This window comes from Talpa europaea, assembly GCF_964194135.1.
Source record: "Talpa europaea genome assembly, chromosome: 8".
Lineage (NCBI taxonomy): Eukaryota > Metazoa > Chordata > Mammalia > Eulipotyphla > Talpidae > Talpa > Talpa europaea.
This window is the reverse complement of record NC_140075.1, coordinates 18,863,988-18,888,234: the sequence shown is the minus strand read 5'-3', so window position 1 is coordinate 18,888,234 and position 24,247 is coordinate 18,863,988. Positions and strand designations below refer to the sequence as shown.

Genomic DNA, 24,247 nt, shown 5'->3' with positions numbered 1-24,247 from the left:
AAAAAAAAAACAAACTAAAACGACCAACAAGAACAAACTACGCAGCAAGCGGGACTGTGAGTGGAAAGGAACTATTTCAGCCACCACACCCCGTGAACAGGAGCTGTGGAGAATCCTGCAGGATCCGCTGCGAGGTGAGCTCCAGGCATCATTAAAGGGACACCCCGCCCCCCAGGAGGAGGCCAGGACCAGCACACAGCCCCGGGCCACTGGTAAGCTTGCGCGGAAAAGCGGCGCGCTGGAAAAGCAGACGCGGATCGGAATCGGGATCGCACGGAAAAGCAGTGAGGTTGAAAAGCAAACGCGGATCCGGATCACAGCTGCCAGGTCCCCGCGCCTGCGACCTAGGCTTGTGGGGAGACGCGCGGAGGCCCTCACTGAGTGAGCAGGAACCAGGCGCCCAGGCACGGGAGCAGGATTCAAAAGGCGCCATTCCCGCGCCACTGTACTGGGCTACAGCCCACGTCCTGGAACTGAGGGCTTTGGAGCTGAGACCCGTGGCACGAAATTAGGGGCGTGGGTTCCCCACGACGGTGGGGCACAAGGCAGACAGCACCCCAAAGCCGTTGAGGTTTACCCTACCATTCCTGCTCTGTTCCCTGTCCCACGGGGTGGAAAATCAGCTCCCCAAGGGCTCTAGGAGAGATCTCTGGCGCCACCTAGCGACTTGAAGCCAGCAGAGGCTCCTGGAGGAGCCAGTGGCCAGCTGGGGAATTAGCCCACGCCAGACCCCTTCCGACCAGTAGTCTGAGCCCACAGGGGGAGCGAGCACCCACAGCCGGGGCAGACCAGGCGCGTAGAAGAGTGTGCCTGAGACCGGATGCGCAGGGAGTGTGTCCCACATCACCATTTTAGAACAGGGACATCTCTTCAGTAAAGACTACCTGCAGAAGGCTTCCTCAGGAGCCAGAGGTGAGTGGGGGAAGTTTGCCCACGCCAGACCCATTCTGGCCTGCAGTCCAAGCCCAGAGGGGGAGCAGGAACCCACCGCCGGGGCAGACCAGGCGCACAGGGGAGTGTGTCCCCACATTGGCATTTTAGAACAGGGACCTTTCTCCAGTAAAGACTGCTTGAAACTGACATATGGCTCCTGGAGGAACCAGAGGGGAGCAGAGAAGCTCACCCAAGATGCCGGCCAGTCCCAACAACACAGTGTCCCAATGCATACGGCAAATTAGAAAACAGACAGTAGGGAGTAGAAGAACCACATGCAACCTAGCAACTCCCCAGGGAAAAAGCACACCACAAAAAGAAAACCAGCCCCCAGATTGCAACGACAGTAACTTAGAAGAACTTCTGAGCCTTCCAGAAAGAGAATTTAAAATTGCTGTGATTAAAAAAACTGACAGAAGTCATAAAGGAAAACAATGATAAGGGAAAAATAATCAACGATCAGAAGAATGAAATTGAGTCCCTAAAGAGGGAAGTAAAAGAAATGCAGGAGATCAAAGAATGAATGGAAGAACTAAAGATTTCTGGGAAAAGCAATGAAAGCAGAATAGATGAAATGGAAGAACGAATAAGTACTCTTGAAGACACAGAAATAAAAAGAACCAAACAGAAAAGGAAAGAGAAGTATGAAGGAAAAAGAACGAAGAAAGACTTCGGGAACTATCTGACTCCATGAGGAAAGGAAATATAAGAGTTACAGGAATACCAGAAGGAGAGGAGAGAGATGTAGGAACAGAGAAAATATTCAAAGAGATAATTGAAGAGAACTTCCCAAATGTGAAGAAGGAGCTGAAAATTGATATACAAGAAGCAAGAAGAACACCAAACATCCACGACGAAAGGAAAAATACAGCAAGACACATAATAGTAAAGCTCCCAAGAATCCAGGACAAGGAAAAAATAATGAAGCTGGCAAGAGGGAAGAAACAGATAACATTCAAAGGAAAGCCAATCAGGCTGACATCAGACTTCTCCGAAGAAACACTACGGGCAAGGAGAGAGTGGAGGGACATAGTCAACAGACTCCAAGAAAACAGATGCCAACCAAGAATAATCTATTCTGCAAAGCTCTCCTTCCACTTTGAAGAAAGAATATGGACCCTCCCAGACAAACAGAAACTCCGGAATTTCATTACAACTAAACCCCCACTCCAAAAAATACTACAAGGAGTCCTAAAGCCAGAACCTCAGAGGGACGAATAACAATGAAAGAAGGCCAAAAAAAGTTATTAAAAGAATAAATAAATAAAATCAAAGGAAAGACAATCACAATGGCAAATACAGATGCTAACATATCAATATTAACTCTAAATGTAAATGGACTAAACTCTTCAATAAAAAGACACAGAGTTGCAGCCTGGATTAAGAAACAAAACCCAACCTTTTGCTGTCTCCAGGAAACACATTTAGCTACAAAAGATAAAAATAGGCTCAAAGTTAAAGCATGGAAAACAATCCTACAAGCAAATGGACCAAAAAAGAAAGCAGGAACAGCTATACTTATATCAGATAAAACAGATTTCAAACACAAAAAGATAAAAAGAGACCCCAATGGTCACTACATTATGATCAAGGGGACAATACTTCAAGAAGAAATAACACTCATTAACATATACTCACCAAACGAAGGAGCACCAAAATATATCAGACAACTGTTGTCCTCTTTGAAAACAGACATCAGAGAAAACACATACGTAGTGGGAGACTTCAACACACCACTATCAACAATGGATAGATCAACAAGACAAAAAATAAGTAAAGAAACCAAAGCTCTAAATGAGGACCTAGAGCAATCGGGCTTAACAGACATCTATAGAACATTAAACCCCAAAAAATCGGAGTACACTTTTTTCTCAAGCGCACACGGATCATTCTCCAGGATCGATCACATACTGGGGCACAAGACAAACATCAACAGATACACCAAGATTGAAATCATACCAACCATTTTTTCTGACCATGAAGGCATCAAACTAGAAATAAACCATAAAAAGAAGGCAAGGAACTTTCCTACCTCATGGAGATTAAAAACCACACTACTGGAAGACCACTGGACTAATGAGGAGATCAAAGAAGAAATTTAAAAAATTCTTTGAATTGAACGACAAGGAGGACACCAATTTCCTAAATGTATGGGATGCAGCAAAAACAGTAATAAGAGGAAAATATATAGCAATAGAAGCTCACCTCAAGAAACAAGATAGAACTCAAAGAAACAACCTAATCTTGAAGCTCAAAGATCTAGAAAAAGAACAATAAAAAACCCCAAAACCAGAAGAAGAAAAGAAATAATTAAAACCAAAGCAGAAATAAATGAAATTGAAACTAAAAAAAAAAAAAAAAAAAATCCAAAAGATCAATGAAACCAAGAGCTGGTTCTTTGAAAAAATCAATAAAATAGACAAACCCCTAGCCAGGCTCACAAAGGAAAAAAGGGAGAAAGCACAAATAAACAGGATCATCAATGAAAGAGGAAAAATCACAACGGACACAGCAGAAATCAAAAGAATAATCAGTAACTACTATGAACAGTTATATGGAAACAAGTTTAACAATCTAGAGGAGATGGACATATTCCTACAACTCTACAACCACCCAAAGCTAGATAAAGAAGAAATAGAACACCTAAACAGACCAATTACAAGCAGCGAAATTGAAATGGTAATCAAAAAACCTCCCCAAAAACAAAAGCCCAGGACCTGATGGATTTACAAATTAATTCTACCAAACATTCAGAGACGAATTAGTGCCTATCCTTCACAAACTCTTCCAAAAAATTGAGAAGGAAGGGACAATACCAAACACGTTCTATGAAGCCAACATTACACTAATACCAAAACCGAACAAGGACAACACAAAAAAGGAAAACCACAGGCCAATCTCCCTAATGAACACTGATGCAAAAATCCTCAATAAAATTTTAGCTATCAGAATCCAACAATGTATCCATAAGATAATTCACCACGACCAAGTAGGATTCATTCCAGGGACACAAGGATGGTTTAACATCCGAAAATCAATCAACATTATCCAACACATCAACAAAAAGAAATATAAAAAACATATGATAATATCAATAGATGCTGAGAAAGCTTTCGACAAAGTGCAACACCCATTCATGATAAAAGCCCTTGAAATTCTTGGGATACAAGTAACATACCTCAACATCATAAAGGCCATCTATGACAAGCCAACAGCCAGTATCATTCTCAATGGTGAAAAGCTGAATGCAATTTCATTAAGATCTGGAACAAGACAAGGATGTCCACTCTCACCACTGCTTTTCAATATAATACTGGAAGTCCTAGCCAGAGCAATAAGACAAGAGAAAGACATCCAAGGAATCCAACTAGGAAAAGAAGAAGTCAAGCTATCACTATTTGCAGATGATATGATAATATACATAGAGAACCCCAAAAACTCCACAGAAAAACTAATTCAACTCATCAATCAGTTCAGTAAAGTGGCAGGATAAAAAATCAACACGCAAAAGTCAGTAGCCTTCCTATACACAAACAATAAATCTGAAGAAGAAGAAATAAAAAAAAATCCCTTTTTTTATTGAAACAAAAAAAATCAAATATTTGGGAATAAATCTAACAAAAGAGGTAAAGGACCTATACAAAGAAAACTATAAAACACTGTTAAAAGAAATAGAAGAAGACACAAAGAAATGGAGAGACATCCCCTGCTCATGGATTGGAAGAATAAACATTATTAAAATGGCCATCCTTCCAAAAGCAATATACAGATTCAATGCTATTCCAATCAAAATTTCAATGTCATTCTTCAAAGAAATAGAACAATTATTGATGAAATTCATATGGAATCACAAAAAACCCCGAATAGCCAAAGCTCTCCTGAAAAAAAAAAAAAAAAAAAGAAGGGAATGGAGGCATTACACTCCCAGACTTCAAACTATGTGCACTTTGATATTCTGTGTATACTGGAGGGAACTGAACTTCCAACCACTCTTTGCTGGTCTCCATTGCTTTAGCTCCCAGCTGAGAAAGGAGATGTTTGGGCTTCTTCTCAGTTGTCAGCAGTTCTCTCACTGGGGCAGCATCTCCAGTCTCTAAGGCGGCTTCCCCTCTAATGTCACAGACCCTCTCGGTCACTTATGGGACCAGGGGCCACTGTTGGGGCCGAGGCCCCTGTACTTAGTGAGTGAGGCCTTCATAGCATCAACAAGGCTTTAGGGTACAAGTTAGAATCTGAATATTCACCATCTACTGTCAGTAAGGACCACAAGTGCCATGGTAGAGACCCTCCTGTAAGCACTGGTGTGGGTGCCACCAGCATTTACCATAAACACACTTAGAAATAAGAATGTTAATTTCCTGTGCAGTATGATTACTAAAATATTACAAAAATGTTTTAAATATTTATATAATAAGTTCAAAAAAATTTAGATAATATTTAAATTCAAATATTATCTAAAATATTTTTAATTTAAATATTATTAAAACATTAGTATTTTATATAATAAAATTTTAAATAAACTTTTGTTTTAAATAATAAATTTTATTTTTATATTCCCCATACAATTGCAACCCCCATTATTACCCCAGTCCTTCCTTCCTGCCCCCCACCCCCCAAAAATTATCTCTGGTTCATAGTTAAATAAACTTTTAAATGAAATTTTAAATAAAGTTTTAAATATTTAGATAAAATTTTAAAATATTAATATTTTAAATAATAAAAAATAATATTTTAAATATTAAAATATTAAATATTGACATTTGGAGACCAGGCAGGGACTGTAGAACACATGGCAGAATCCTGATCTTTGAACTTCTGGGCTGGCAACTTGTTATATTATAAAGTGTTCAAATGATTGGCCATTTTATGTTTTCTGTCGATAAATAAATTTGCTAACATTAATTGTTGATACTGTTATAATTTGCCCATCAATATTTAAAATTTTTAAACATTAAAATATTTTTAAAAATATTTAAAATATTACAAAAATGTAAAGCATAGAAATTTTTTGGAACAAATAAGAGAAATTAATAAGTTATATTTATAAAAGCAAAATTAAAAGAGTAACCTACATCAATTCTACTATTTCCAGAAATCACTGAGGAATGGCACCGCAGCATCACCCCACACTATTGTCCCCATCTATTTAATTACCTGGGTGCCTGGGAATTTGGGGACAAGTCCTGTGGGCACCTCATAGGAAAATTACCCAGAGTGTCTCCGTTTCTATGGACATATTCAAACGAGAAAGCTCATCAGATTAGTGTATAATAAAATAATACTATTATTTAGTGTTGACATAAAGATACAAAGGATTTGAAGAAGATATAATTTGGGAAAGTAAAATGCCCGTGGGTGTGGCTACTGTCTGGCCTCAGCTCCTCTCTGCTGACAGTATTGACCTTTGCTTTCCTGTCTGTGATGCTTGATCTTTGAAAAGTTCACACCAAATATTTCATGATAAAATGTAGTTCCAATTGGATACCAGACATTCAGTCACTCTCAAACAGTTTGCTCTGTGAGGAGTGAGTGAGGCTGACCTTGCCTCCAGCCCAGGAGAGTCCCATGTGGCACAAGGGAAATCTGGAAACCAGCCAAGGACAGTAGAAGAGGTGGCAGAATCTTGATCTTTGAACTTCTGGGCTGACAACTTGCTATACTATAAAGTGTTCAAATGATTGGCACTTTTATGTTTTCTGTCAATAAATAACTTTGTTAACATTAATTTTTGATACTGTTAATAATTTACCCATCAATGACAGTTATGGGATATAATAAGAATGTAATATATGTATTGAATTAAGAAGCTCAATCAAACCATTATGCTGAGAATATTCATTGCCAACATTTTTGCCATCTTTTTACAACATAATTAAAATATTTACCTTAATAAAATATGAAATGTCTCAAGGTTGTATGAATTAAAACTGTTAATTTCTAGACCATGGGCACAGGGGAATACCCTCTTGACTCACCATTTTAGACCAGGTATATTTGCGTCCGGAATCCACCTAGACTGTGTGAAACTGGGAAAGTGCTCCCCCCACAGCCAGAGGTGAGCCGAAAAGCCCCACAATCCAGGCCCCTGTCTGGCAGCCAGTCGGAGCAGCAGATGGGGGATCCAGTGATTTGGAGCCAAGTGGGCAATCCAGCCAAGGCCAGGGCAGTCTGTGGGACTGCAAGACCCACCTCTGGAATTAAACAAATACAGAAGGAGGAGATTTTCTGTGACAGTAACCACTAACATATTCATAGTACCACTGCACTACTGGACTTCTGGTATAACAGTTTTTGACTTGACTGGACCACCAGTTTTCAACATCTCAGAAAGAGCACACCAAAAAATGCCGGCCAGTACCAGTGATACAATGTCCCAACACATAGGACATATTAGAAAACAAGCAGCAGGGAGAAGAAAAACTACAAGCAACCAAGCAAGTCCTCAGGGAAAAGACACACCAAATAAAGAAAATCACCCACCAGATTGCAACAACAGTGACTTGGGAGAACTTCTGAGCCTTCCAGATAGAGAAATTAAAATTGCCATGATTGAAAAATTGAAAGAAGTCATAAAACAATGATAAGGGAAAATAATCAATGATCAGAAGAATGAAATTGAGTCCCTAAAGAGGGAAGTGAAAGAAATGCAGGAGATCAAAGGATTAATGGAGGAGCTAAAGAACTCCGGGAAAAGCAGTGAAAGCAGAATAGTTGAAATGGAAGAATGAATAAGCACTCTTGAAGACCCAGAAATAAAAAAAAGAAGATTCAAAACAGAAAAGGAAAGAGAAGTACAAAGGAAAAAGAAAGAAGAAAGACTTCGGGAACTATCTGACTCCATGAGGAAATGAAATATACGTTATAGGAATCCCAGAAAGAGAGGATATAGACATAAGAACAGAGAAAATATTCAAGGAAATAATTGAAGAGAACTTCCCAAATGCGAAGAAGGAGCTGAAATAGATGTAGGAAAAGCAAAAATAACACCAAACTTCCACGATGGAAGGAAAAAGTCAGCAAGACATAATAGTAAAACTCCCAAGAATCAGAGACAAGGAAAAAATAATGATGCTGACAAGAGGGAAGAAACAGATAACGTTCAAAGGAAAACCAAACAGGCTGACATCAGACTTCTCTGAAGAAACACCATGGGCAAGAAGAGAGTGGAGGGACATAGTCAACAGGCTCCAAGACAACAAATGCCAACCAAGAATACTCTATCCTGCAAAGTTTCCCTTCCTCTATGAAGAAAGAATAAAGACCTTCTCAGACAAATGGAAACTCTGGAATGCCATTATGACTAAACCCCCAGTCCAAAAAATACTACAAGGATTCCTAAAGACAGAACCAACAGAGGGATGAATAAGAATGAAACAAGACCAAAAATTTTAATTAAAAAATAAATAAAACCAGAGAAAAGACAAACAAAATGGAAATACAGACACTAACATATCAATATTAAATCTAAATTTAAATGGACTAAAATCTTCAATAAACAGACACAGCATCACAGCCTGGATTAAGAAACAAGATCCAACCTTTTGCTGTCTCCAGGAAACACATTTAACTACAAAAGATAAAAATAGACTGAAAGTAAAAGAATGGAAAACAATCCTACAAACAAACGGACCAAAAAAGAAGGTAAGAACAGCAATACTTATGTAAGATAAAATAGATTTCAAACTCAAAAAGGTAAAAAAATAAAGACCCAGACGGTCACTACACCATGATCAAGGAGACATTACTTCATTAACATATACTCACCAAACGAAGGAGCACCAAAATATATCAGACAAATATTATCATCTCTGAAAACCAACATCAGAGAAAACATGTATGTAGTAGGAGACTTCAACACACCACTATCAACAATGGATGGAGCAAAGAGACAAAAAAAAATAAGTAAGGACACTAAAGTTCTAAGAAAGGATCTAGAGCTCATGTGCTTAACAGACACCTATAGAACACTAAACCAAAAAAAAATCTGAGTACACATTTTTCTCGGGTGCACACAGATCATTCTCCAGGATGGATCACATACTGGGACACAAGACAAATATCAACAGATACTCCAAGGTTGAAATCATACCAATCATCTTCTCTTACCACGAATAAATCAAACTAGAAATAAACCATAAAAAGAAGGCAAGGAACCCTTCTAATTCACGGAAATTGAAACCCACACTACTGGAAGACCATTGGACTAATGAGGAGATCAAAGAAGAAATTAAAAAAAAAATACTTTAAGTTGAATGACAAGGAGGACACTGATTTCCAAAATGTGTGGGATACAGCAAAAGCAGTAATAAGAGGAAAATATACAGCAATACAGGCTCACATAAACAAACAAAAAATAACTCAAAGAAATAACCCAATCACACATCTCAAAGAACCAGAAAAAGAACAACAAAAAAACCCAAAACCAGTAGAAGAAAGGAAATACTAAAAATCAAAGCAGAAATAAATGAAATAGAAATGAAAAAAAATAAGATCAATGAAATAAAAAGTTGGTTCTTAAAAAATAATAATTAAAATAGGCAAACCCCTAGCCAGGCTCACAAAGGAAAATGGGAGAAAGAACAAATAAATAGGATCACAAATGCAAAAGGAGAAATCCCAGCAGACACAGCAGAAATCTAAAGAATAATCAGAAACTAATATGAACAGTTATACACAAACAAACTCAACAATCTAGAAGAGATGGACAAATTCCTACAACTCTGCAGTCACCCAAAGCTAGCTAAAGAAGAAATAAAACACCTAAACAGTCCAATTTCAAGCAGTGAAATTGAAATGGTAATTAAAACCCTCCCCAAAAACAAAAGCCCAGGAGCAGATGGATTTACAAATGAATTCTACCAAACATTCAGAACGAATTAGTGCCCATCCTTCTAAATTATTTCAAAAAATTGAGAAGGTGTTTACTTTCTTATAGTTATTCTTTTTCCTGGTCTCTTATTTAAGTTTTCTAGATTCCTGCTAAGAGTGAGACCACCCAGTATTTTTCTTTTTCTTTCTGGTTTATTTCGCTGAGCATGATCCCTTCCAGTGCCATCCATGTTGCTGCAAATTGCATGTGTTTATCTTTTTTGAATGCTGAGAAATATTCCATTGTGTATATGTACCAGATGGTCTTGATCAAGTCATCTATTTTTGGGCATCTGGGTTGTTTCCATAGCTTAGCTATTGTAAACAGTGCTGCCATAAACATAGGGGTGCAGGTGCTCTTTGGAATTGATGTTTTCATGTCCTTTGGGTAAATACCTAGGAGTGGAATTGCTGGATCATATGTAAGGTCTATGTGTAGTAGGTCAAGTAAAAATCAAAAGCAACCAACAACTATGAACTGGAGACACTCTATGAGGGTTGGGGGGTGAGGAAAGGAGAGATTGAGGTCAAAATAAGGGGTTGCAATTGTATGGGGAATATAAAAATAAAGTAAAAATTAAAAAAAAATAAAAAATAAAATAAAATGCATATCAAATGTGAAAAAAAATAAGATATGTTGGAGTCCTAATCCTCAGTGCCTCAGAATATGACCTTATTGGGAAATATAATCTTTATAGAGATTCTCAAGCTAAAATAAGTTATTAGGTGGACTTAATCCAGATGTCTTTATTAAAAAAAAATCTGAACACAGAGACAGATGCACACAGAGGGACGATGATGCGAAAACACAGGGAGAAGGCAGCCATGTGACTAGAGAGATGTACCTACAAGCCAACAGGAGCTTGAGGCTACCAAAAGCTATGAGAAAGGCAAGAAGCAGTTCCTTTCCCAGAGCATGACAGAGGCCAGAGGACAGAGGCTTTGCTATCACCTTAATTTTGGACTTCTGGCCTCCAGAATTATGAGCCAATAAATTTCTGATGTTTTATACCAAGAAAAAAATTGAGAAGGTAGGGATAATACCAAACAAGTTCTATGAAGCCAACATTACACTAATTCCAAAACCAAACAAGGACAACACAAAAAAAGAAAACTGCAGACCAATCTGTCTAATGTACACTGATTCAAAAATCCTTAATAAAATCTTAGCTATCAGAATCCAACAGTGCATCCATAAGATAATTCACCACGACCAAGTAGCATTTATTCTGGGGACACAAGGATGGTTCAACATCTGAAAATCAATCAATGCAATCCAACACATCAACAAAAAGAAACATAAAAACCATATGATAATATCAATAGATGCTGACAAAGCTTTTGACAAAGTACAACACCCATTTATGATAAAGGCCCTTGAAATTCTTGGAAAGCAAGGAACATACCTCAACATCATAAAGACCATATATGACAAGCCCATAGCCAGTATCATCCTCGCCTTTTCAATGGTGAAAATATGAAAGCATTTCCATTTAGATCTGGAACAAGACAAGGATGTACACTCTCACCACTGCTTTTCAGCATAATACTGGAAGTCCTAGTCAGAGCAATAGGACAGGAGAAAGACATACAAGGCATCCAAATAGGAAAAGAAGATGTCAAAATATCACTATTTGCAGATGATATGATACTATACATAGAGAACCCCAAAAACTCCACAGAAAAACTAATTAAACTAATCAATCAGTTTAGTAAAGTAGCAGAATACAAAATCAACACGCAAAAATCAGTAGCCTTCCTATACACAAACATTAAATCTGAAGAAGAAATCAAGAAAAAAACATCACTTTTATTATTGAAACAAAAAAAAAATCAAATACCTGGGAATAAACCTAACAAAAGAGGCAAAGGACCTATACAAAGAAAAGTATAAAACATTGTTAAAAGAAATAGAAGAAGACACAAAGAAATGGAAAGACACCCCCTGCTCATGCATTGGAAGAATTACCATTATCAAAATAGCCATCCTCCCAAAAGTAATTTACAGATTCAGTGCTATTCCAATAAAAATTTCAATGTCATTCTTCAAAGAAATAGAACAAATACTGATGAAATTCATATGGCACCACCAAAAACCATGAATAGCCAAAGCTTTCCTGAAAAAAAAAAGAGAAAAAAGCTCTCCTTATAAAATAAAATAAAGATAGGAATGGAGGCATCACTTGCCCAGATTTCAAACTATACTACAAAGGCATAATAATCAAAACTGCATGTATTGGAACCAGAACAGACTCACGGATCAATGAAACCGAATAGAAAAACCAGATGCAGCTCCATCTCCTTCCCGGGCTGTGTCCTCCAGGTCTTCATGATGGTTATTTCAGCAGCTGCAGAGCTTCACCTGCTCACGGTGATGAGCCTTGACTGCTATGCTGCCATCTGCCACCCCCTGCACTATGAGGTCATCATGAGCAGGGACAGGTGTGTGCAGCTGACAGCTGTGTCCTGGCTGGGTGGATGTTTCATCTCTGTGATGCTCACAGCTGGAACCTTCTCCTTGTCCTACTGTGGGTCCAACGTGTTCCACCAGTTCTTCTGTGACGTCCCCCAGTTATTGGCTATTTCATCCTCAGAAAATGTGATGAGTGAACTTGTCCCCCTTTTTATGTGTATGACATTGGATATGTTCTGCTTCATTTTCATCATCATTTCCTATGTCCACATCTTCTCTGCTGTCAGGCAGATCCCATCCACAGAAGGGAAGGCCAAAGTCTACTCCACCTGCCTTCCCCATTTGCTGGTTGTGTTGCTATTTGTCTCCATTGGGCTCTTTGCTTATCTGAAGCCGACCTCAGAGACCCCGTCCATGTCTGACGTGGTCATTTCTATGTTCTACACGACGGTGCCCCCCACCTTTAATCCTGTCATATACAGTCTGAGGAATGAAGCCATGAAGTCGGCTGTGGGGAGACTGATGAAGGGCCAGTACGCCAGCAAGTAAAGCTCGCCTTTCTTTCCCTCAGTCACAGAGACTGTCTACAAGTGCACGCCCGGGTCCTCCAGCCACCCTCACAGGTGGTTGTGTCACAGGGACACCAGCCCCTCCTTTGTCCCCATGCCCTCCCGTCCCTCTCAGAGCCTCAAGGGGTTGTTCCCCATGACTTTTCATGTTTTTCCCTGCTCAAATGCCTGTGTTCTGCCGCCCCCTGATTGTGTGTCCATGTCTGACTTGCTTTGCTGTGTGTATTTCTAAAACTCCCTCCTTTTGCACGGCCCTGCCCTCGCCCTGTCCGTGCCCACCCGGGTGTGGATGTGCTACCATCTGTGTGGATGTGCCACCATCTGGTCCTTGGTCCGTGGGCCGAGCGGGCCTGCTGGGGATGATTCCACCGTGATGATGGCAGAGCTGTGAGAGAATCCTGCTGCCCATGCCCGCGTGTGACCCGCTGCTTGATCCATTCTGGAGTTTTAAGCCAAGGTAGTTGCTCTGCATAGTTTCTCTGTCTCCCCAGCCATCTAACGGGGCCCTTTCTCCACACCCTCTAGTGCCTGTGGGCCCCTGTGACATGGCCGTTGCCCCGGGATGAGGGGTGTCTCCTTGTACCAAAATGCTTGTCTCTGGTGAACAGTGGGGCAGCTTGTTACCCCATAGACTCAGGGTCCCTCAGGGGGAGTCGCCCCTCCCACGGGCAGCTGGGTCCACCCAGGCCTGGGAGCAGGTGTCCTCTCTGTCCTTTGCAGACCAAGCACTAACTGTCCTTTGCCCAAACCCGGGGGCATCGTCAGACCTGGAAAAGTGACAGTGGCCTGGGCACAGCTTCTTCAACAGGTTCCCAATGGCCCTCGGCCCATCTGAGCAGTCCGTCTCCTGGGAGCTGGTTCTGGGGACTCTGGCACCAGCATTTGGGGTTTCAGGGAAAGGAGAGGAAGACCCAGGCAGGTCTGGGTTGAGGGTGGGCGGGTCCCACCTTGGTTCACAGACACAGTGGAGCTGCCCACCTCCTGCAGTGGACACAGGGCTGGGTGGACGCTGCCGCCCACCCTGGTCTGAGGGGCCAGCCCAAACCCACGACCCCCACAGGCGCAGGCGCACATTCCTCAGGGAACGCTGCATGGCACATGGCCTCAGAGTGGGCGGCCCGGAAAGGGGTGAACAGGCCGTCAGGGGTCCATGAGCCGGGGCTGCCACAGGGCCTGGAGTCAGCACCCACACACCCCCCCAAGCCTGGATGCACCCCCAACCTAGTCCATCCTGGGCCTCCAGCTCCACCTCCCTCAGGGAGGCGCCATCTTTCTGGGCAGCTGTGGGATGGGCCTGGCAGACGCTGTGGACACAGGTAGGACAGTGTTTTGGCCCAGGACTGTAATCCCCTGTCTCCTCAGTCAGTAACCGCCAACCCGTTGTCTGTGCCTGACCTGGTGGGCCCTATGAGGACTCTGCGGGAGACCCACAGCTGCAAGAGGGTCCCCCACTCTGCTGTGTCAGAGCCCTAGACCCAGACCACCCCATGGACACACCGGACAGCTCTGCCTCAGGACTGACCCGCAGTGGAAGATAAACACAAGCTTCCCTCACACACGACAACAGTTCAAATGTGATGAAAGAGTTATAGGTGCTGAGAGTAAATGCCATTTTTAAATAAACAAATTCTGAGTCACACAAACAAATTCTCGTGTCAGAAGATCCAGGTGCTTCCCCTTCTCGCTCCTGGGGGATCTCATCCTGGTTTTTCAACTCCCTCCCCCTCCTGCCCCTACAAGGCCCTTGTCCACCCCCCACACCTGCCAGGCCCCAGGATGGTGCACAGGGGGAGGCAGAGACTTTCCAGCTTCCTGTGAAGTGGGCTCATCTGTGGATTTGACGACGTGGCCACACCCGGGTGCCCCATAGTAGGCTCAGTCTATGGTGGTGGAGCCTGAAAGGGGATGAATTACATTCCTTTCCACTGAGGTGCAAACCACTAACACAACTGCCTTTGGCACACTCAGTGCACCAATTACCCACTGAATGTGCTACAGGATGACGCCAATTAAGACAGTGACCTGAAAAAGGGCGCTTGTCCCTCTAGAGGAGGGTCCCTGAGGGCTGGAATCTGGACAGTGTCCAACCCGCGGACACCAGCTCCAGAGCTCAAATAGCCCAGCCCTGAGGCCCTGCTCTGTCCACGAGGTGGCACAGGACAGAATGGAACTTCCTGTGAGTGCTCAGAGGCATCCCCACGAGCCACGACCATGGAGTAGGAGGTTGGGACACCCACTGTCCATGCCATGGCCACAACTTCAGGAGAGGGACAGGACACGGCAGCGGGAACTTTCCTCCCCAGATATCAGGTATCTGCCCCCAGCTATTTGCAGAGGAGAATCCACTCACACTTGAAAGATTTTAGATTCCAAGCTTCTTTTTACATTGGAGAGTGCATAGCAGTTAAAATCTTATTTTATAAATAATGAAACTAATAAATTCTTAAGATGCACAAGTTGCTGGATTTCACAATTCCGTATTCTCCTGGGATGAATTTCAATGGGAGAAAATAACTTTTTTTTATTTTAACTGTTCCAAGTACTATGACGTTTTATAGCATTATCATAAAGTAGATCTTGACTTACAGTACATATAACATCACATCCTCACTGTGGTTGGGCACTCAGCACAGTGTGTCCGTGTGTGTTCAGTGTCAAATACAATCAAAACATTTGATGACATTAATGTGAGGGATGCTAAACTTAATATGAATTTAAAATAATACTTATTGTTAAAAATCAGAATGTTATGTCATTTTGTCCTTAAATCCTATGACCAATATGTCAAGTAGAGATTCAATAACTTTTTACTCAACTTTGGGGAGAGTTTCATGGCTCTGATGATGAAGTGCGGGTGGCAGGGACATCTGACTATTTATGGACCTGGACTTGGGGTTTTTCTCCAACTCTGTCACTCAAGGATTGTTAGTGATATTGTAAAAGGAAGAGAAACAGGTTTTTTTTTTTTTAAATGTCAGGAAGAGATCTATGCAAAACATACTTCATCATTACATTTAGGGTAATCAAATGATTTCTACAACTAGACCAAATTGTATCCTAATTTATTTTGTAATTAAATGATATTGGATTGTTTACACTAATGTATATCCACAAAGTTATTTCCTGTATTCTACTCCAAAATCCTGCCTCCCCAGTGCCTGCCCCTCCTTCACCCCACAGAAGGGGGAGAGGGTGAGATTGGGGGCGGGAGAGAGGGCAGGGCAGCCCCATATCTAGACGTCCCCAAGCATGCACGGGGCTCGGGGGAGGAACAAACCCGCACCCAGGGGACCCGGGCCCTGGGACCAGCAGGGACAGCCACATGCACAGACTGTCCAGCTCAGCCCCGGAGCCGCCTCCTCACTGCACAGATGTGCATGAGTCTGAGGGGGACAGAGGGGCCGGCAGGGTCCCGGGGTCGAAGAGCCCATCCTGTAGGAGGGACGTGTGGGTGTGACCCAGGAGGAGACTCTGCGGGAAACGCGGTCTCTTGGTCCTCAGATGTGGGGAGTCAGGGACAGGGAGATGAGGAGACGAGGGGACAGACCAGGAGGCAGCAGTGAGGCCACAGGGGAAGGAATCTGACAGAGGAGGTGTCAGAACATGCTGCATGGGGACGCCGAGCCCAGATCATTCAGTTCCAGGACAGTGTCGGGTCCTGTGGGCAGGAACAGGGACACGCACACCCCATCTCCCTGCACACCCGTCACTGTGGGGCCTCCCCAGACCAGGGCTGTGCTGGAGGAGCAGGGTCAGGCTCTCCAGGGTGGGAAGGGGCTGGGCATGGTCACGTGTCCTCTAGGCTGTGCCCTGGACAACCTCTGGGAGATGTGCTGGGCAGAGACGCTGGGGCCTGGGCAGGAGCAGGAGCAGTGAGACTGGGGCGGGGTGCGTAGTGTGGGAGGTTTGTTGACATATAAGGGATTCTAATGTGTTCAAGTTTTGTAGGGGACAGTTGAAATTTGAGTCTCTCACCAATCTGGCAGACATATTTGGAGAATATAATAATGGCACTTTCACATTAGAAGGAAATAAATGAGTTGAATAAAACTTTATACACAGATGCGCCTAGAAGGAATAAGTATGTAGAAAATACATTGAATTTTTAACTTATATTGATAACCCCTTATATTTTCAATATTGGATGATTGAGGCTTTTCCCATTTTCTTCTTTTACACAGATGATAGCTCCGGGGGTGACCAATCGCACAATCATGACAGAATTCATCCTCCTGGGTTTCCCCACCCAGGGGACCATGGGCTTCCCTCACCTGCTGCTCTTCTCCCTGGTCTACCTGTGCGCCCTGCTGGGGAACGGAATTATCATCCTCATCACCACCCTGGACTGGCACCTCCAAACCCCCATGTACTTCTTCCTGAGGAGTCTGTCCTTCTCGGACCTCTGCCTCATCTCAGCCAAGGTCCCCAAGTCCATTGCCAACTCTCTGAGGCACAGCAGCTCCATCTCCTTCCCAGGCTGTGTCGTCCAGGTGTTTGTGCTGATTCTTTCAGTAGGTACAGACTTGTACCTGCTCACAGTGATGAGCTTTGACCGGTATGCTGCCACCCCCTGCACTATGAGGTCATCATGAGCAGGGACAGGTGTGTGCAGCTGACAGCTGTGTCCTGGCTGGGTGTGGGCATCATCTCTGTCATGCTAATAGCTGGAACCTTCTCCTTGTCCTACTGTGTGTCCAACGTGGTCCACCAGTTCTTTTGTGACATCCCCCAATTATTGGCTCTTTCCTGCTCAGGAAATGTGATGAACAAACTTTCACCCATTCTCATAACTGTGGTGTTGAGTATCTGCTACTTTATTTTCATTGTCATTTCCTATGTCCACATCTTCTCTGCTGTCAGGAAGATCCCATTCACAGAATGTCAGTCCAAAGTCCATTCCACCTGCCTTCCCCACCTGCTGGCTGTGGTGCTGTTTCTCTCCACTGGATGCTTTGCTTATCTGAAGCCAACCTCAGTGACCCAGTCCCTTTCTGATCTGGTCATTTCTATGTTCTACACGATGGTGCCCCCCACCTTAAATCCCATCATATACAGTCTGAGGAACCAAGCCTTGAAAATGGTTGTGGGGAGACTGATAAATGGCCAATACACCAACAAGTGAGATACCACAAGCTAAAAGAAACTCCTCATTCATTCTGTTTTTCCCCTCTAACTCTTACATGTCATAATTTATATAGTATAGACTCTTGCATTAGAAATTCTCCTTTTCCAGAAATTTATATTCTCATATTCTTCCATTAACTGTAGTTTCCTAATCCTTTACCAAACCTCAACTGTGTTACATTCAAATAAACTGAATTCTCACTCATTGTTTAACTATGTATTTGGTGTAGAAAGAATGTTCTAGAACTCACACATTACCAAAAGTTATGTAGAGTGAAGCTGTGGTAAAAGGGATCGCTCCTTGGGAGCCTTTGGGTCACCAGACTGCAGTTCTGGGCTTCAGTTCCTTCTTTCCTGTGTGTGTCTCCACTGAGGGGCCTTCGTGCTAGTGGAGGGGAGGGGGGTACCTTTGAGTGGATCCCTCACCTTCACGAATGTAATGGGTCACCTCCCTCTGAGACAAATTCATATTTCTGTTCAAAGGACAAGGAGCATCTGCTCCTGAATCTGCCAGAGATGGAAGGACCAACACATCTTGGGAAAGGAATCTGTGATTGAAACTGACAGTTGATGTGAATATTAATCCAGATGTCGGATTTGTTTCTAACAGGACTACTCTCTTTGATGTACTATAATAAAAACAAAATATCCATGAATTCTTACTGAAACTGCATATGTACAGTGAAAGTGTTTAGCTCGGAGACATTGGTTTGTCTGTGTGTTTAGGCTCCCTTAGCTGTCAAAATTGTATTTTGATGTCTCATGCCTAGAATTCTTGTCAACTTCCCTGTGGGTAATATTTGCATCCTCTTCTTCTACTTTGGAACTACGTTATATTTTACACTATGTAAGGTATATTACATAAAAATTAAGCACGGCAATATTTTAAATGTTTCATCTCCAGCAGCTTCTGTGCGATGGATTCCGGGACCTCAAGGCTCTGTCTCCACCCTGAGACCATGCACTGGGGGTGAGGTTCCTCCTCTCCAGTGTTTACTCTGGGAGCCGTCACTTGTCTCCATGCTCTCCTGACTGCTTATAACACACGAGGTCCATGAAAATATCTTAAACATGAGTGTTATTAACCTGCGGATGCGATACTTGTGGTGATGGCACTGTGTCCACCACGTCCACCTCGAGCAGCACCACAGCTGCCCCTTGGTCTCATGACCTCCCCTGAGCCAATAAAGACTCTCCTCAGAGGCGACGACCCTGCCCTTGCCCCTGCAGCCGCACCCCCTGCTGAGCAGGAGAAAATGGGGTGTCACTCCCGGGAGTGCCTCGGCTCCAAGGAGAGCCCAGGTGTTGCGGTGACACCCTGGGGAGTGGGAGCTGGGAGCAGGTTGCATAGGGCAGGGCGCTGCTGATGAGCCAGGCCCAGACCCTTGGTCCTGGAACCAGGACCCGGGGCAGCTGTGGGGCTGGAGGACAACGGGGAAAGGGAGGGCGAGGAGAGAAATGTGCTGGCATCTGAGGGCAGGGGTCGGGCATCCCCAGGCCCTCTCACTGCGGGACCACATGGCACTGAGATGGGGACCCAGCCCTCATCCTGGCCACGTTGTCAGTCTTATCACGGCGTCCATGCCTCAGTTTCTGGGGTCCCTTGTCCTGCCTCAGTTACCAGCCCCCGGCATTCTGGGTCACCCCTCGCGATGCACGCCCTTCCCGGTGCCCCACTTTCATTGCTTGGCTGATCTGAGGGCAACCCACAGTGTTGGGATCCTGAGGCTATGGGCCCGGCAGCCCTGACGTGGACAGGGAACACACCCACAGGCGACAACGACAGGGCCTCTCAGGAGGAACAACCACAGGGGTTGACCCCACCGCAGGCACATCCTTCTGTGGGTCCCAGTGAAGAGCCAGGTGTGCCTCCCGTCTCAGCTGTGTCCCGGCCGCTGCTGGGCAGTGCGTGTCCCTCACACCCTCAGCCTCAGGCTTCCCGCTGAGCCTGCAGAGGGGCTTCTCCACCATGGCACTGCCGAGAGGCTGGTTTCTGTCTAGTCAGCACTTTCTGGGACAATGTTATCAAGTTCTAGTCATATTTGTCAGGAAATATTACAGAAGTCATAATTTTTCCTGATTTACATCATTTTCCTTAAACTCTCACTCCCCTTAAGAGCATGAAGTTTGTGAACATAGAAACGTGAAAATATTTCCCTTCAGTTGGGCTAAAATGTTACAATATCATTTTATTTTAAGCTGCCCTGTTGGGGACCACGAGGGGGTCCTCATATCTCGGGAGAGGAATTTCTCGAAGCCCCAGGACAAGGGCAGCTCCACAGCTGGTGGAAAGCACAGCTGGAGAGGCCGGGCAGAGTGGGGAGGGGGTGAGCAGCGAGCAGCGGTCCCTTGGGTCACTGTGCTGCCACTCCTGATTCTGGACTAAGTGGGGAGCCCCCCACACCGCACCTTTTCCACTTGCCAGATGCCATCCAGAAACAGAGCCAAGCCCAGGCATGGGAGACAGGGCAGGCGTCCTTAGGCAAGTGTCCGGGCTGCCGGGAAGGCCTGGCCCCGGGGGAGATGAGGCTCTCCCACCCTGGGTCACCTCCTCTTCCAACCAGGCCTCGAGTGTTGATTCTCTGTCTGACATGCTTGTTTCCCCTCTAAAATTCCAAACAATATTTTGAAGTTTTATAAATAAATGTTCCTTGTGTAATAATTCTGCCTCTCGCATAACACTATTCACAAAGTTTCTCTATGTTCTCTTTGCTTTTTATCTATCTAAAATTAAAAGTACCCATTCTCACTAAAAACACATATTTAAGAACTTATCCTCAACCTGAAGCTGGAGGATGGTTTGGCTGAGGGGGGCAGATTGAATCCTACTATGATTTTCTGCTTGTGCTTCTGCACCTTTGGTATAAATGAATAAAGTTTGGGCCTCTAGGGTAGTTGAGTTAAAAATCAGGCTTCTTTTCCAGCACTCCTGCCATCAGCCTCTGTGGTGGCCTCTGTGGTCTTGCCCATGTGCCTGTGATGGTGGGCACCTGGGCCAGAGTGCACAGGGCATGCACATGTAACAGGGACCCCAGTGCCCTCAGGCGAGGGAGTGTAAGGGTGTGGTCACTCTAGATCCAGGGGGAGGGGAGACAGCCAGAGAAATGAGGGTGAGAGCTGCTCAGTCCCGTGAGTCAGCATTAAAGGCCTGAAAAATCTAAAGGCCACACAATTCCCTTTTGTCTGTGAGAAGCGACAGTGGACCTCCTCGAGCTGAATGGGTGGAAAACAAGTGGTGCAGGTGGCAGGATTTTTCACAGAGAGAAGACGCACCAAGTGGCCTCTGTCACTGGAGTCAAACATATTGTTGGAGTCCCTGCGGGAGCACAGCTGGCGGCCAATGTCCAGGAAGAGCGGCTGAGTGCAGGAGGCAGACGAGGCCCTGGAGATGCAGGGCAATATGCTGGGAAACACCTAGAACCTTGCGGGAGGCAGAGGCAGCCAGACAGCACCTGCCCCCCCACCCCTGAGGCTGCAGACTTGATAGGGAAACCGAGGCCCTGCCAATCATTCAGAGCTCGCCAGTGGCAAATTTCATACTGATGACCCCAAGAGGCAATCCTGCTGAGGCCGGGCTTGGGCACATTGATGGCTGATTATGGGGCCCGGGGGGACAGGGTCATGTGCAGACCCCGGGACATGAAGATCCAAGGGCGACCACTGGGCCATGCTGGCCTATGGCCACCTATCGTGGGAGCTGTCGTGCGTTTAGCCTGGCGTGGCAGTGTGCCCCTGGGACGGCTGACAGTGGGACAGGGTGAGTGTGCCAGCAGCCCTGGGCTGGCAGAGCTTGGCGCCCTCGCCAGGTCTCTGTAGCCAGGCAGGAGATGCATCAGGAAGCCAACTCGGAGAAGGCCAACCACTGGTGCCAAGGTCAGGAGGTCCTGAGAGGTTGAGAAGCAGCCAAAAGGGATGCTGAAGAGGACAGTGGGCCTCTTCAAATCACCCAGGGATGATGCCCAATCCATTTTGAGTGTCAGATGCGAAATAACCCATCCACTGGGGGACAAGCGGGGAACATGGCTTGTGGTGGAGAACAGAGCTGGCAGGGCCCAGAGAAAGGCAGCACAATGAGTGCTGTCCTCAGGTCCCCTCCTGTGACGTGCATTTAAATCAGATTCACTTCTCTTGCTTGCCTGCCCTTTGTTTTCCTCCCTCCTCTATGAGGTCAAAATGAGCAGGGAAAGGTGTGTGCAGCTGACAGCTGTGTCCTGGCTGGGTGGGGGTCTCTATGCTGTGATGCACACAGCTGGAACCTTCTCCTTGTCCTACTATGGGTCCAGCGTGGTCCACCAGTTCTGTGACATCCCCCAGTTATTGGCTATTTCCTGCTCAGGAAATGTAATGAACAAACTTGCCCCCGTTCTTTTTGTTGCATTGTTGTGTATCTGCTACTTTATTTTCATTGTCATTTCCTATGTCCACATCTTCTCCGCTGTCAGGAAGATCCCATCCACAGAAGTGAAGGCCAAGGCCTACTCCACCTGCCTTCCCCACCTGCTGGTTGTGGTGCTGTTTGTCTCCACTGCATTCTTTGCTTATCTGAAGCCGGCCTCAGGGACCCCATCCATGTCTGACCTGGTCATTTCTATGTTCTACACGACCGTGCCCCCCACCTTTAATCCCGTCATATACAGTCTGAGGAACCAAGCCATGAAGTCGGCTGTGAGGAGACTGATAAATTGTCAATATTCCAAGACATGAGCTATCACAACCTACAATTATAATCCATGACTAGTTTTTCCCTCTGTATCTACATGCCATCATTTATAAAGTACAGATTTCTTGCATTACAAATTTTCCTTTCCCAGAAATTTATATTCTCATGTTTTTCCATAAGCTTTAGTTTCCTAAATACTGCTCTCATTTGACAAACTTCCAACTTGTGATGTTCATAAACTAAACTCCCACTCATCATTGAAAACAATGTATGTGGCTTAGAATGTTCTAGAACTCACACATCACCAATTTTAACATAAAATTAAGCAGTGGTAAATGTCTTCGGGAGCAGATGTTCAAGGGACCCCAGTCCTGGGCACTCGGTACCCCCAGCCCATGTGTGTCTCCACTGACGGTTCCGCCCATGTGGAGGGGAGGAGAGACAGAGAGTGGGGCCTCCCATCCCTCATGATTCCTAATGGGGCGTCTTCCTCTAGGAGAAGGTCATGTTTCTGCTCACAGGACAAAGGGAAACCACACTTGACTCTGCCAGAGGTGGAAGGATGGAACCTTCCTTGGTTTGTAGGAATCTATGACTGAAACCTGGAATGGATGGAATATTAATTTCTATGATGCCTGTTTTGATGCCAACGTGACTACACTCCCTCGATGTGGTGCTTTCAAAAGTAAAGTTAGATGAATTATCTTTGAAGAACTAAATTTCTACTTAAAACTTTATAATGTATAATTTGTTTTGTTTTAGGTTCCTTATTTTCCAGATTGTATCTTTTTTTTTAAGATTTATTTATTTATACAAGCACTGGGTACAGTCTGAAGTGCGGGTGGGTGAGAGAATTCACCAGAGCCACAGCAGTACAGACAGACTGACTTAAATACACTGCTGAGGGGAGCAGCGGGCTGCAGGAGAGGTATGCATGCCATGTGGGACCCTAGCCCAGTGGCCAGGGAACGAACCGGCACTGCAGAGGCTGCAGGCAGCTTTGCAGCCCAGGGCTCAACCTCTGCACCACCAGGGGAGGCCCTCCATATTATATCTTGATTGTATACCAGGTATTTGTCTCGACCTTCTTGTAGATTAAAATAAAGTTCATTTTTCTTCTACTTTGGGAACTATGTTTAATTATGTACAACATTATGGAAAATAAAGCACGGCGATATTTATTAATTCTACACATGTGCACTGCACATGCAGATGTTCTCATATTGTTTCCCTAACACTGAGATTGTGAGCTGGGCGTGATGTTCTTGCTCTCAAGCACTTTCTCTGGGAGCAGGTCACTATGTCTCCAAACTCTCTGATTATCCCATATTTGTGCGTGCAAATATTTTTATGATAATACATGTAGTTAACCACAAGATCTGACTGTCCATTCAAATTTCAGAATTAAACATGAGTTAGAAAATCACTCACAGTAGCTCCATCTCGTTCCCGGGCTGTGTCCTCCAGGTCTTCACGATGGTTATGTCAGCAGGTACAGAGATGCACCTGCTCACGATGATGAGCCATGACCACTATGCTGCCATCTGCCACCCCCTGCACTATGACGTCATCATGAGCAGGGACAGGTGTGTGCAGCTGACAGCTGTGTCCTGGCTGGGTGGAGGTCTCGATGCTGTGATGAACACAGCTGGAACCTTCTCCTTATCCTACTGTGGGTCC

General features: G+C 44.5%; 1 protein-coding gene across 1 annotated transcript in view; it reads right to left on the bottom strand.

Annotated features, from left to right (window-relative positions):
* Positions 1-24,009, bottom strand: part of LOC311175195 (olfactory receptor 14A16-like) — a gene marked incomplete at both ends in the record, with an annotated part of 66,197 nt that extends 42,188 nt beyond the window's left edge. The window contains 2 exons of the mRNA XM_084240108.1: positions 21,181-21,289; positions 23,999-24,009. Coding sequence (XP_084096234.1) covers positions 21,181-21,289; positions 23,999-24,009 — 120 coding nt within the window. The remainder of the gene's footprint in view (positions 1-21,180; positions 21,290-23,998) is intronic.
* Between the last annotated feature and the right edge of the window lie 238 nt (positions 24,010-24,247).